The sequence below is a fragment of the Bolinopsis microptera genome, chromosome 9 (genome assembly GCF_026151205.1).
Source record: "Bolinopsis microptera isolate Bmic1 chromosome 9, MBARI_Bmic_1.0, whole genome shotgun sequence".
Lineage (NCBI taxonomy): Eukaryota > Metazoa > Ctenophora > Tentaculata > Lobata > Bolinopsidae > Bolinopsis > Bolinopsis microptera.
The window spans coordinates 15,323,708-15,335,802 of NC_087080.1; the positions used below are offsets into that span (position 1 = coordinate 15,323,708).

Below are 12,095 nucleotides of genomic sequence, written 5' to 3' on the forward strand. Positions count from 1 at the left end.
GGGGTCACCGCGATAGTGGGGGTCACCGCGTGATACAAAGAAATTCATCTAGTCTCGATAAGTAGCCCAGAAATTGTTGTCAGACGGCCAGACGTTGCCCGACTCCTGACTCATCATCTCATCGGGCCGGCGGAGATGGAGGGTGCATTTGTATCACGTGGTGACCCCCACGGTCGCTTCACTATAGTGAAGCGTCTTCGACGCTACAGGGGGAGCCGCGCACTTCGTGCGCGGCGGGTCATACAACGTATGACAAGGGTGCATGCGAAGCCGAACAAAGAAATTGGAGAATGGAGATGGAGCATGAATTTACGACCCAGCAAATGGCAAACCTTACTGTTGCGTCTTCACAGCGTGTTCGAGCGCCCGCTTAAGCTTATTGCACGCGTAACGCATTCCAGCTTCACGTAACACAATTCAGCCAACCAGGGGACATGATTATGAATCTGCAAAGTTAAAGTTGCAAGCTTTTATTTAATTTTTTTAAATTGAAATGAAACTTTTTTTTATTAAAATTAAACTTTTTTTTATTAAAATGAAACTTTTTTTTATTAAAATGAAACTTTTTTTATTAAAATGAAACTTTTATTTATTGAAATAACTTATATAGTAATAAATTTCCCCTGAAAAAAAAATCATTTTTACGAGACGAAAATTTTGCAAAAAACCGGAAGTATCTATCGCTATCTCCAAACTCTTTTCCTTTTGGAATTAAGCCGCCCCACTGGCACTACCCCAGCCAGTATTCAGTAGGGTTTCCTGGAGAGTAAAACTCTTAAAATATTCGTCCCAAACTTAAATGTTGGCCGTCGACGAGTCCAACTAGAACTTCATGTTCAATATTAACTTTAGTTCAGGTTAAGGTTTGCCCTAACGTGTAACGGGTGATATAACTCGTAAAAGATTTGTTCCAAATATTACCGCGTCGATGAGTCCAACTCGGCGCGCGTCCTGGTAGGTTATAAACCTACAAGGTTTGCCAGGCTTGCTAGTCTATTTTCGATTTTCTTACGTATATAAATGTATATATGTAAGAAGCTCGAAAAAAGCGCCGCGCAAAGGGATTGGCGTACCGTATCCTTCACATCACACATGTCACAGCTAATTAGCAATGGATTGTGGATTGATTTACATAACTTGCTAGTTTATTGCTTTGCACTTATATGCAAGAAGCTCGAAAAGGGCAAATAAAGATAAATTAAACACGTCTGGTAACACATTGTTAAGATTTTGCAAGGAAGAGGAGCATTTTGTATAATGCATAGCACAGCGCCGTAGCATGTGCCATCGAGAAGAAAGTGGCGCGGGCTAATTCGAAGAAATTTAGACGAGTAACATCCGTCAACCCAGTAATGCATAGCTACAATCTTGCAAAGAATTAATTTACGAAAAAAAAATATTTGACGAAGAAGCATTAATTTGACGCGCAGCATGGCCCACTAGTGCATCGCGCTACAAGCGTATGCAGTATGATGGATCGAATATTAATAATTAAATAAAAATATTATTAAATTGACTTTGTATAATATTGTTTGAATGAAAATTATGAACATGGAATTTTATAAATTTTATTTTATTATTTAATTTGAAATTAAAATATAATTAAACCTTTTTTTCCGGATATAAATTCATTAAGTAAGCCTTAGCATTGACATCAAAATTTACAAGTGGCCGGTAAGCTGCGGCTTTTTGTATTGGTAACAGTGTTCTGGCTTTCATTAGGATTATCGTTGGAATCCAGTTTATCAGGTCAATGACAATTGATCATGTCGTTCTTCTTGAGGGTCTCTGAAAAACTTGGAATCGTCCCCCTAGCTTGCTAAGGTTTGTATAGTATTGGTACTTGTGTATTAGTATCGGTATTTGTGCTTTGCTGGAACCTTAAAGGAATACAAATTTGGAATACATACATATTAAGTTTATGATTGTTTTCCTGAAACGTATTAGAGTGCAACCTCATTCAGACTTGTGAGATAACATTACAAGATTGTTCACCACTCATATCATAAAGAACCTTATATCTATCAGTTACATCTGTCCAGGACTCGAAAGCATTGTTTTCTATTTTTGCGATGTCAATGAAACGAGAAATTTTGAAATAAGAAACTTACAACACATTTTACAGAATAAACAAGTTTATATCAATTCATGAAAATATAATGCCCATTCTGTGTCGCTTTTTATTCTTAACTGCTAATTGGATAGTGTAGTAGAAGGATCGACAACTAACTCGGATGGGGCAAGGAATCGGCGGCCTGGAAGCGTTTTGAACCCACACGAAACGCTAGTTCGGATGAGTTTGTTTTCCTGAAAAGTGTTGGTAGACCGATTCTGCTCAACAGCATCCTCAAAAACCCCTCCAATACAGGGTTTTAGTGTTTCAAGTTCCTGCTTGATAACGTTCCGAGGTGTCTTGTAGTCAAATGTTAACGGTTGCCTTCATCCTGCCGCAAACCAGAAAGCCAAACACGACCACAATGGCAAAAAATTTCACACGCTAAAGAGAACTCTCTGTGATGCAGCGGCGTAATGAAGGGCCCCGCTGACCCCACTGTGCAGGGGGGTCCCATCTTTGGGGGGCCGGGGGGGGGGGGGGGGGGGGGGGGGGGGGGGGGGGGGGGGGGGGGGGGGTGGAGCAAAATCGTTCTTTGAATGTGGGGCAATTTTGAAAAACTTAACTTTTTGCTCTAGAAACACTTTTTTAGAGATTTTACCGGCATATCCTCTATAATCACCTAATTTGTTCAATTTTAGGGAGGGGCACCAAAAGGGGAGGGGGTGCCAACAGGGGGGCGTTTTTTCAGTGGGGGGGGGGGGGGGGGAGCAACGTTACGCCACTGCTGTGATGTAAATTCTACACTCACAACTTCATTCGTCCTCTTCTTCAAAGTCTGTTTTTACTGCTGTAAAAAGAGAAGGTAATTCAAACAATATTATATAGGGGGGGGGTGTCACGTCCGTCTATGTCCGCTTGTCTCATAGAATCCAAAAAGGACAGGACATAGGCGGACATAGACGGACATAGGCGGACATAGGCGGACATAGGCGGACATAGACGGACATAGGCGGACATAGGCGGACATAGGCGGACATTAATGGACACCTAAATTGCTAAATAAAATGTTCAATTTTTGCTGTTATAGGGGATCATGTTTTTTGTCCGTTCGGTACCCTATATTTTCAAAACGGACAAAAAATAGAGCGGACAAAAACGGACAAAAATGGACAAAAACGGACAAAAATGGAAATAACATTTAGAAATTTAGATGCTTCCTCCTCCTACTCTTCCTCCTCCTCCCCCTAGGTCTTCCTGATCTTCCTCAGTCCTCTTCCTCCTCCCCTCCTCAGTCCTCCTCCTACTCCTCCTCCTCGTCCTCAGTCCTCCTCATCAGTCCTCAACAGTCCTTCTCCTCCCCAGTCCTCCTCCTCCTCCTGAGTCCTCCTCCTATTCAGTCCTCCTCCTCCTCCTCCTCCTCCTCAGTTCTCCTCAGTCCTCCTTCTCATTTCTCCTAAGTCCTCCTCCTGAGTCCTCCTCCTGAGTCCTCCTCCTCTTCCTTCTGAGTCCTCCTCCTGAGTCCTCCTCCTCCTCCCTCTCAGTCATCCTCCTCAGTCATCCTCCTCAGCCATCCTCCCCAGCCATCCTCCTCAGCCATCCTCCTCAGTACTCCTCAGTCCTCCTCCTTCTCAGTCATCGTCAGTCTTCCTCCTCAGTCCTCCTCAGTCCTCCTCCTCCTCCTGGGTCCTCCTGGGTCTTCCTGATCCTCCCCAGTCCTCTTCCTCCTCCCCTCCTCAGTCCTCCTCCTACTCCTCCTCCTCGTCCTCAGTCCTCCTCATCAGTCCTCAACAGTTCTCCTCCTTCCCAGATCCTCCTCCTGGGGCCTTTTCCTGGGTCCTCCTCCTGGGTCCTCCTCCTCCTGGGTCCTCCTCCTCCTGGGTCCTCCTTCTCCTCCTCAGTCCTTCTCCTCCTCCTCCTCCTCAGTCCTCTTCCTCCTCCTCCTCCCTCTCAGTCATCCTCCTCAGCCATCCTCCTCAGTCCTCCTCCTTCTCAGTCCTCCTCAGTCCTCCTCCTGAGTCCTCCTCCTCCTCAGTCATCCTCCTCAGTTCTCCTCCTCCTCCTCCTAGGTCCTCCTTCTGGGTCCTCCTCCTCCTGGGTCTTCCTGATCCTTCTCCTCCCTCTCAGTCATCCTCCTCAGTCATCCTCCTCAGTCATCCTCCTCAGCCATCCTCCTCAGCCATCCTTCTCAGCCATCCTCCTCAGTACTCTTCAGTACTCTTCAGTACTCTTCAGTCCTCAAAATTTTTGTCCGCTAATGTCCACCAATATCCGCTAATGTCCACCAATGTCCATCCAAGTCCGCAAATGTCCGTCCGGGTCCGCCAATGTCCGTCCGAGTCCGCCAATGTCCGTCCGAGTCCGCCAATGTCCGTCCGTGTCCGCCAATGTCCCAAAAAACACGTCCGTTGTCTCATAGAATCCAAAAAGGACAGGACATAGGCGGACATAGACGGACATGACACCCCCCCCCCAATAAGTTAAAGCTATTAATAGATTTAGTGTGATTAATAAGTCGTTTGTTTTGTACTAGATTATAATACAAGTTGCGAAAAATTCTCAAAATGTTTGTCCGCTAATGTCCGCTAATGTCCACCAATGTCCGTCCGAGTCCGCCTATGTCCGTCCGGGTCCGCCTATGTCCGTCCGAGTCCGCCAATGTCCGTCCGAGTCCGCCAATGTCCGTCCGTGTCCGCCAATGTCCCAAAAAACACGTCCGTTGTCTCATAGAATCCAAAAAGGACAGGACATAGGCGGACATAGACGGACATGACACCCCCCCCCCCCCTATATACAACAAATTAATCAAGTGATGCAATTGGCAGAGCACAATCATAAATCATGCTGTCGCCTTGTTCTTGACTAGACCAAGCTTGACATTCCACCTCGTTCATGTTGTCGCCCTTCCGATTACATTATTTTCTGCCATCCCTGAACTCAAATTATTTGTTATGTAGAAGTGTTGAAAGTATTAAAACAGCCTACAATAAGGGGCCATTGTTGTTTCAATTATGTAACTGTATAGATTTATTTTTACTATTACTCTATTTTTGTCACCTCTGCTTTTAAAATCATCTTTGTAACAAATCCCAAACATTCTCCCAGAATGTTTATGTTACAACTTTCACTCCATTCAACTGTAAAATTATAACAATATATTTGTGGTAGTGTTATAATGTCTGATGTAGATCAGATTACTCAAACAGAAGAAGATGATGATGTACAGGAAAAAAGAGAGGAGATGCCCAAACACCTCTTGAAAGACAAGCACACCAAGTTTTTTAAACAGATGCTTAATCTCCTGCCACAAGCTTATCAGAGTCATGACTCATCACGTTTAACTTTGCTTTACTTTTCTCTCAGTGGTAAGTTGCTAGTGTACCTCACTTGAGTTCTTTATCAACTTAAATAATCTACCGTTGTCTGTTGTTTCTGATTTTCCCGCTTTTTAATGTATGTTATCAAATATTTGTAAATCAATCTGAAATATTTTTCAGCATTGGATCTGATTGGGGCAATTGATGACATCAATGACAAGAGAAAGGGAGAACTTGTAGCTTGGATTTACTCACTTCAAATAAAGCCTGATGATAAGCATGGCTATTCTAGATGTGGATTTTATGGTAAGTAATAATTGTAAGTGAAACATATTTCAATCATCAAATCAATTCAAGAATACTCACATTAACATCTGCATCATCATAACTTCTAAAAAGAGTCTTCCTTATTCCTACAATATCACAGCTGTGAACATTTCACAGTCTTCGTAAAATAAAAACAAATACATTTTGACACATTTACCCCACATTTTTATAAAAATTGAAAGAAATACAATTTCAAGAAATATTTAAGAAATATTTACTCTCTTTGTCTTGGCCACACAAGGTTTATAATGCAAATAATTTACTTGACTCCCTTCCCAGAAGTTGCCATCAAAATAAAACACATTTCACTATTGCTCCAGAACAGTTAGTATTTGAATCAACTCGTTTGTCATTAAATTTACTTCTTAAATTATAGAGCATGTTTATCACTTGTATTATCTTCAGTATTTCAGCTACAGATTCCCTACCCGAATCAGTTGACGCTAATTACGGACACATAGCTATGACTTACGTTGCTTTGTGCTCTCTAATAATTCTTGGAGATGACTTATCAGGCATTGACAGGTTAGAAAAATAGATTCTTAAACTAAAACTCATTTCTTCTGGTAGAATTGTTTTTAATTCATGTAACTTTTATGATTTAAAAAACATATTGCATCAGTGTAAACTGTATCTGATCTAAACTGAACGTTTGTAATTCATAGGGATGCCATTGTACAAGGACTCAAAACCTTACAACTGGACAGCGGCTCTTATCAATGTATCTCCTTTGGGACAGAATCAGATGCGAGATTTGTCTATTGCGCTGCTTGCATTAGTTACTTTTTGAACGTAAGTTGTTTAAAAACTTACAATTGTAATGCTTTCCTTGAAGAGTCTATCTGAGATAGATACCATATTCAAATGTTAATTGTTAATCTTGTTTTAATTAGTTAAACATGAGGTCTAATAAAGATCCACTTCAGGACTGGAGGGGGATGGACGTGGAGAAGGCAGCAAATTTCCTCTTCTCAATTCAGTCCTACGAGGGAGGATTCGCTCAAAACCTTGGCAGAGAATCACACGGCGGCTCCACCTTCTGTGCACTCGCTGCTTTACAATTAATGGGGAAACTAGAGGACATGTCAGAAGAAAACAGGAGCCGGCTAATTTACTGGTGTCTGAACAGACAACAGAGTGGATTTAACGGTCGCCCTAACAAACCAGTAGACACTTGCTACAGCTTCTGGTTGGGAGCAAGTCTTACTCTGCTCGGTGTCCAGGAGTTCATTAATAAGGAGTGTAACTTCTCCTTTCTTATGACTACTCAGGTAAATATTAGTGACTTTAATTTTTAAGCTTTGACAATAGGTACTCTGTTTGCAAGTCAGAAATTCTTCACAGAGTTGTTAGTATAATTTATAATTTCCACGCATTTATTTTCTGCTGCTTGTCAGTTGCAGTAAAATTTTATGTGCTATAGATATAAATTTACTCACTCTCTAGGCGATCTTCGAAATAAATGTACTCTACACTTGAACAAGAATTAGACCTTTATCGACCTGACACTTCATGTCTCAAACTTGATAGAATGTTAATGAGCTTTACCCTCCAGGATCGCTACATGGGTGGGTTCAGTAAATGGCCAGGCTACCTCCCCGACCCACTACACAGCTACTTTGGAATTGCTGGAATGTTTGTTATCTCGGGTGAGGTTGAGGTCCATCCTGCCCTTAACATCAGTATGAGGGCTTACCGGAACTGGCAATCTCTGTGTACCTCTTAGCTTGGTGAAATTGCGGACTTATTTTTGATATTGTAGTGTTGAGGTGCTATGTTGTGTGATATGTTTGCTGCTGATCGGCTAAATTTTCTATTTGAAGAAGTTTTGAGGCTCAAAGAGACAAATAATTCTACAGTTTTGTACATATTTATTATTTATCAGTTTGTAAAGGGTAGTTGATCTATTGAACTTTAACTAAATCAGGGCAACTTAAATTATTGCTGTTGCCTGAACTTTATTTTGTAAGTGTAAATATTTTCAGTTTCTTAAATCCTTCCTGCTAAAATCGTTTGACTAACCTTACGTTTGTACCCATTTGCTGATTTTCTGGTTTCAACAGTATAAATCTAATGAGAAATTCTCGTGATTGAACTTGGCCATGTTCCAATATTGCCTTTATCTTTTGTTCCAACGCTAAGGGTGATTTAAGAAATAAAACTGATTTGTTAAGAATTTTGAGATAACAAACTCCTGCTTCAAATGATTTAAAAGTCATATTAACATGCAGAATGAAAGTATCTAAAACTAAGCAGATTTAACTTAGAGTAGTTTTGATTAGAGTAGTTAGTAAAGTTTTAGTTTTAATGAATAAATAAATAAAACCAAGTTTTCTCCTTGTCTCATGACTTAGAAATCTGATCCTTGAAAATAAATAAAGGACAAACGTCGCGCTGTAAAGTGCACCAAAGAAAGTTTCAAATAAGAAATGAAAGAATGCAGCCTGCGCCTGATATATTATTGAGTTTTAATTAACCCCAAGTGATTTATGCATTTGGAGTTAAAATATTAATCTATGTGTATTATTATGGTTATGTAATAATTTCTTGTTGATGCTGGATTTAATGAGTTTAATAAATAAGCCAAATGAATGTGCACATTATTTAACAAAACTTGTTTATTTCTCTACCAGACCTGTCAATAACTTAATTACAGCAATAAAGTAACCAAGCCTAAATGACCATCCGCTATTATAAGACCATCCGCTATTTTAAGACCATCAGCATTCAATATCCGGACCGAACGAGATCCATTATTTCCACGCACATATCGTTGGTTACTGTTTCCTCTAACAATTTCGGAAATTATTAAATGCATCGATAGATCTGTATTATATAATCCTGTTGTGAGCTCAGCTAATTGTTACGCTTGATATTTAGCGTACCAGTCATTTTCCTGACGCACGAGGGTCCGCTATGCTGTTATTTTAGCAATTCTTCATAGTATTCCAAATTGGTGACGAATTATTGGACATTATAAACCCGGGCGAGTTATTTAACTCAGTAAGTTGTCGTGTTGTATTTTGATGATCTGCTCTATTCTCCCGACCACCCGTGACCCGACCCCATTGTGTGATCCTACTGCTCGCGTCAGATGGCAATTTGGATTTGATACCCGTGACAATTATTAAGGCATTCGTTAGGTTTTATCTTTGAGAAGAAGATGTGGAATTCTGAGAACTCAGACTTCCTGAAAGGTTTGTCCTCTTCTACAATCCGTATACTAGTACTAGTTATACTGCTTAGACTATCAGACTCTTTTCCAGACTATCTTACTAGTTTCAGACCCCGAACTCAAATGTTTCCACAACGATTTGACAGTAAATATTCAATCGTTTTGCGATCAGCGGACTTAGCGAAACAAGCTTGAACTGGGTGGAGACAACAAGCCAACATCCGGGAAATACGACCAATACGAAACATGATCTGCGATCTCGTGTTCCAAACTACTTGTTTTACTGGCCGCACTGGATTATGTCTGCGGCAGAGAGCCGGCATACTGTCGCAGCCGTCGACGTAAACTATTACGACCGGTTTACCTCCCGCCCAGAAGTCTAATGTTTCAGTTGTTACTTGTTCGAAATTGTTTCTCTTTCTTAAATGACTTGGCTAATCTTGAAAGTTTGTTGACCAAACCAAATTTCGTTCCGGTCAAACCGTCTAATTCTATGCAGATGATGTTTTATCAGAAGCAACATATATAAGTGCCGTACTTATTTTATGTTGTCTTATATAATTTTGTCTCTGCTGTTTTATCATACTAGATTTGGATACTGTTGGGCAGGTCATATTTTATGTACTCGAAACCAATATCCATTCTACTGTAATCAATTTCGTAATATATTCATTAATTTCAGGGCCAATTTTAATGATGTCGGACTCAATTAAAAACGTTCACGCTGGTTAGTGGTTAATCGTCTGGGATATGTCGTCAACTTCACTTTAAATGGTGATCATGACAGTTTCATCATCAATTATCTGATCCTAACTGCAGGGCGTTTGTTTTAATTTCATTTTAACCGAACTAACTTAAATTAAATGATCTGCGTTATGAGTACGTGATATTTTCAAACTGAATGTGCTACATACTGCGCTACTACTTTAAACTGGCGTCTGAGATATGTCGTCAAATTCACATTAATTGGTGATCATGACAGTTTCATCATCAATTATCTGATCCTAACTGCAGGGCGTTTGTCACAATTCTAATCTCATTTTAACCGAACTAATTAAGTGATCTGCGTTGATGAATACGTATGTGACATTTTCATACTAAAAGTGCTGTATTTTACTGCGCTACGTTTCGTTTTGTTTTTATTTTGAAAATAGTTCAAAAAATTATCAACATTGTAAAAGGCTTTAAGGTTTTCGCCTCAAAATGTCAAAATAAAGGCTCTAGACGCTTTGACCGATTAAAAAGCGACGGATTGAAATTGTATAAAATTGGCAGAATTATTGACTTTTAAAGTAGCTGGTCAAGTAAACGTTGTTAGTTGTGATATGCAGTTATATTTTATCATGCTTAAACCGTGCGCCTGCGCACTGCTTATCAATATTCGCTTTTAACTTCTAAGCACTTCAGGGGACCAAATAATTTACATTATGCCAGGCTGGAATTTCACTTAGGGCAGCTGAGCTATCTTTCAGTCGAAAAATCAGGATATGCATTATCATTATGCACTCATCGGCCGTAGAGGACGATAGTCGAAACTTGAAAACTCGATAATTTTAACACAAATCAATGAACATGACGTGTTATCTTTAACTATGTAGCTGTGCTTGATCAACACAGCGAAGCCTCGGGCGAAGAAAGTGTGGCATAGTGCCTTAACCGTCGCTGGCCTTAGGAACGATCCTTCGGCTTCTTGTAAAGCTCTTCCTTGAAAGTGCTGGTTTACATTGTAATGCAGGTAATGCCGAAGTAAAATAACAAAGGTGGTCGACTCATTCGATGGCCTTGTTGCGTCGCAACAAATCCTCATAAAATAAGATAAGATAAGATGTAAGTAAAGATTATTAATCAATTTAAACAGCTGATGCAAAATTTACAGAAGCGGTTCCTCTTGGTAGAAGCGACTTCATCTGGTACATTTTCGACCAGTCATGACAGCTTAATTAATTTGTACTCTAAAAAAGGTCACCTCTTCTGTCATGTTACGGCCCAGAAATATGGAATATTCTGGGTTATAACTGTTATAGTGTTATTATACGACGAATATAATACAACTAGTGTGACTAAATACTACATAATATCAATATTATATAATAATATGACATAACATGAATTATTCAGGGCCAATAACACTACTAATTTGAAATAAATAAGACAATTAATGATATTAATGTCAAACAACTAATACGAAACAACTAATATCAACTGAATATGACATAATATATATTTAAACTAATTACAACACTACAAATCTATTACATTTATTGACAATCATGTAATGTAACGTGATGGAAATATTTTAAACGGGCATATCCTGTCCAAACCCAGGATGCACTACATGAAGAATTCGTTTTAACTTTGTTTGAAAAGCATTAATAGAATATTCTGGGCTTTCTGTTTTATTTCTTGCGAAGTCAAAGACTCATCACATGATCCCCAACAAGGAAATTTAAAACTTGAGCAGGTTCAATGTTTTACTATACAAGTAAGCATTACTTAATTCTTCTTAAGTTGTCTTAAGATGCTCGTTAAAACTGAGAACTTGCTCAGTCACACTAGTTGCTTCTTTGTCGTCGGTTTTTCTTTTAGATTCAAATCTCAATTCCTTTTAAAACGAAATCACAGTTAAGGCTTTAAAGGGGCATACACCAAAACAGTGGTTAGTGCCGTCCAACCCAAATGACCTCATAGGCAGTTCAGTGACTATCTAGCCCACCGTTTCCGCACCAAAAAAAATTATTTTGAGAATACCTATTTTTGTAATCGAGCATTTCCTGGTTAATACACATAAGAAGCATATTGACGTTGGGCAACTTCAATATAGCTTGCTTTAACGTGTCTCAATTCGTATTTTTCCAACCAGAATCGTTTCTAAGTCTTACGATCAGTCTTCTGACCATCGATTTGTCGTGGGTAACCCAGGGTGATAACTATTCCCCAAACGATTTGTCGTGGGTAACCCAGGGTGATAACTATTCCACAAACGATTTGTCGTGGGTAACCCAGGGTGATAACTATTCCCCAAACGATTTGTCGTGGGTAACCCAGGGTGATAACTATTCCCCAAACGATTTGTCGTGGGTAACCCAGGGTGATAACTATTCCCCAAACGATTTGTCGTGGGTAACCCAGGGTGATAACTATTCCACAAACGATTTGTCGTGGGTAACCACGGGTGATAACTATTCCACAAACGATTTGTCGTGGGTGACCCAGGGTGATAACT

The 12,095-nt window shown here is 39.9% G+C and overlaps 1 protein-coding gene across 1 annotated transcript; it reads left to right on the forward strand.

The window, feature by feature from the left end:
- Window positions 1-5,205: 5,205 nt before the first annotated feature.
- LOC134820732 (geranylgeranyl transferase type-1 subunit beta-like) lies at window positions 5,206-8,249 on the forward strand. Its single transcript, XM_063831310.1, has 6 exons — window positions 5,206-5,418; window positions 5,551-5,676; window positions 6,111-6,222; window positions 6,363-6,489; window positions 6,624-6,968; window positions 7,253-8,249. The coding sequence occupies exons 1-6, from the start codon at window positions 5,229-5,231 to the stop codon at window positions 7,421-7,423; spliced, it is 1,071 nt and encodes a 356-aa protein (XP_063687380.1). The 5' UTR covers window positions 5,206-5,228; the 3' UTR covers window positions 7,424-8,249.
- Window positions 8,250-12,095: the final 3,846 nt, after the last annotated feature.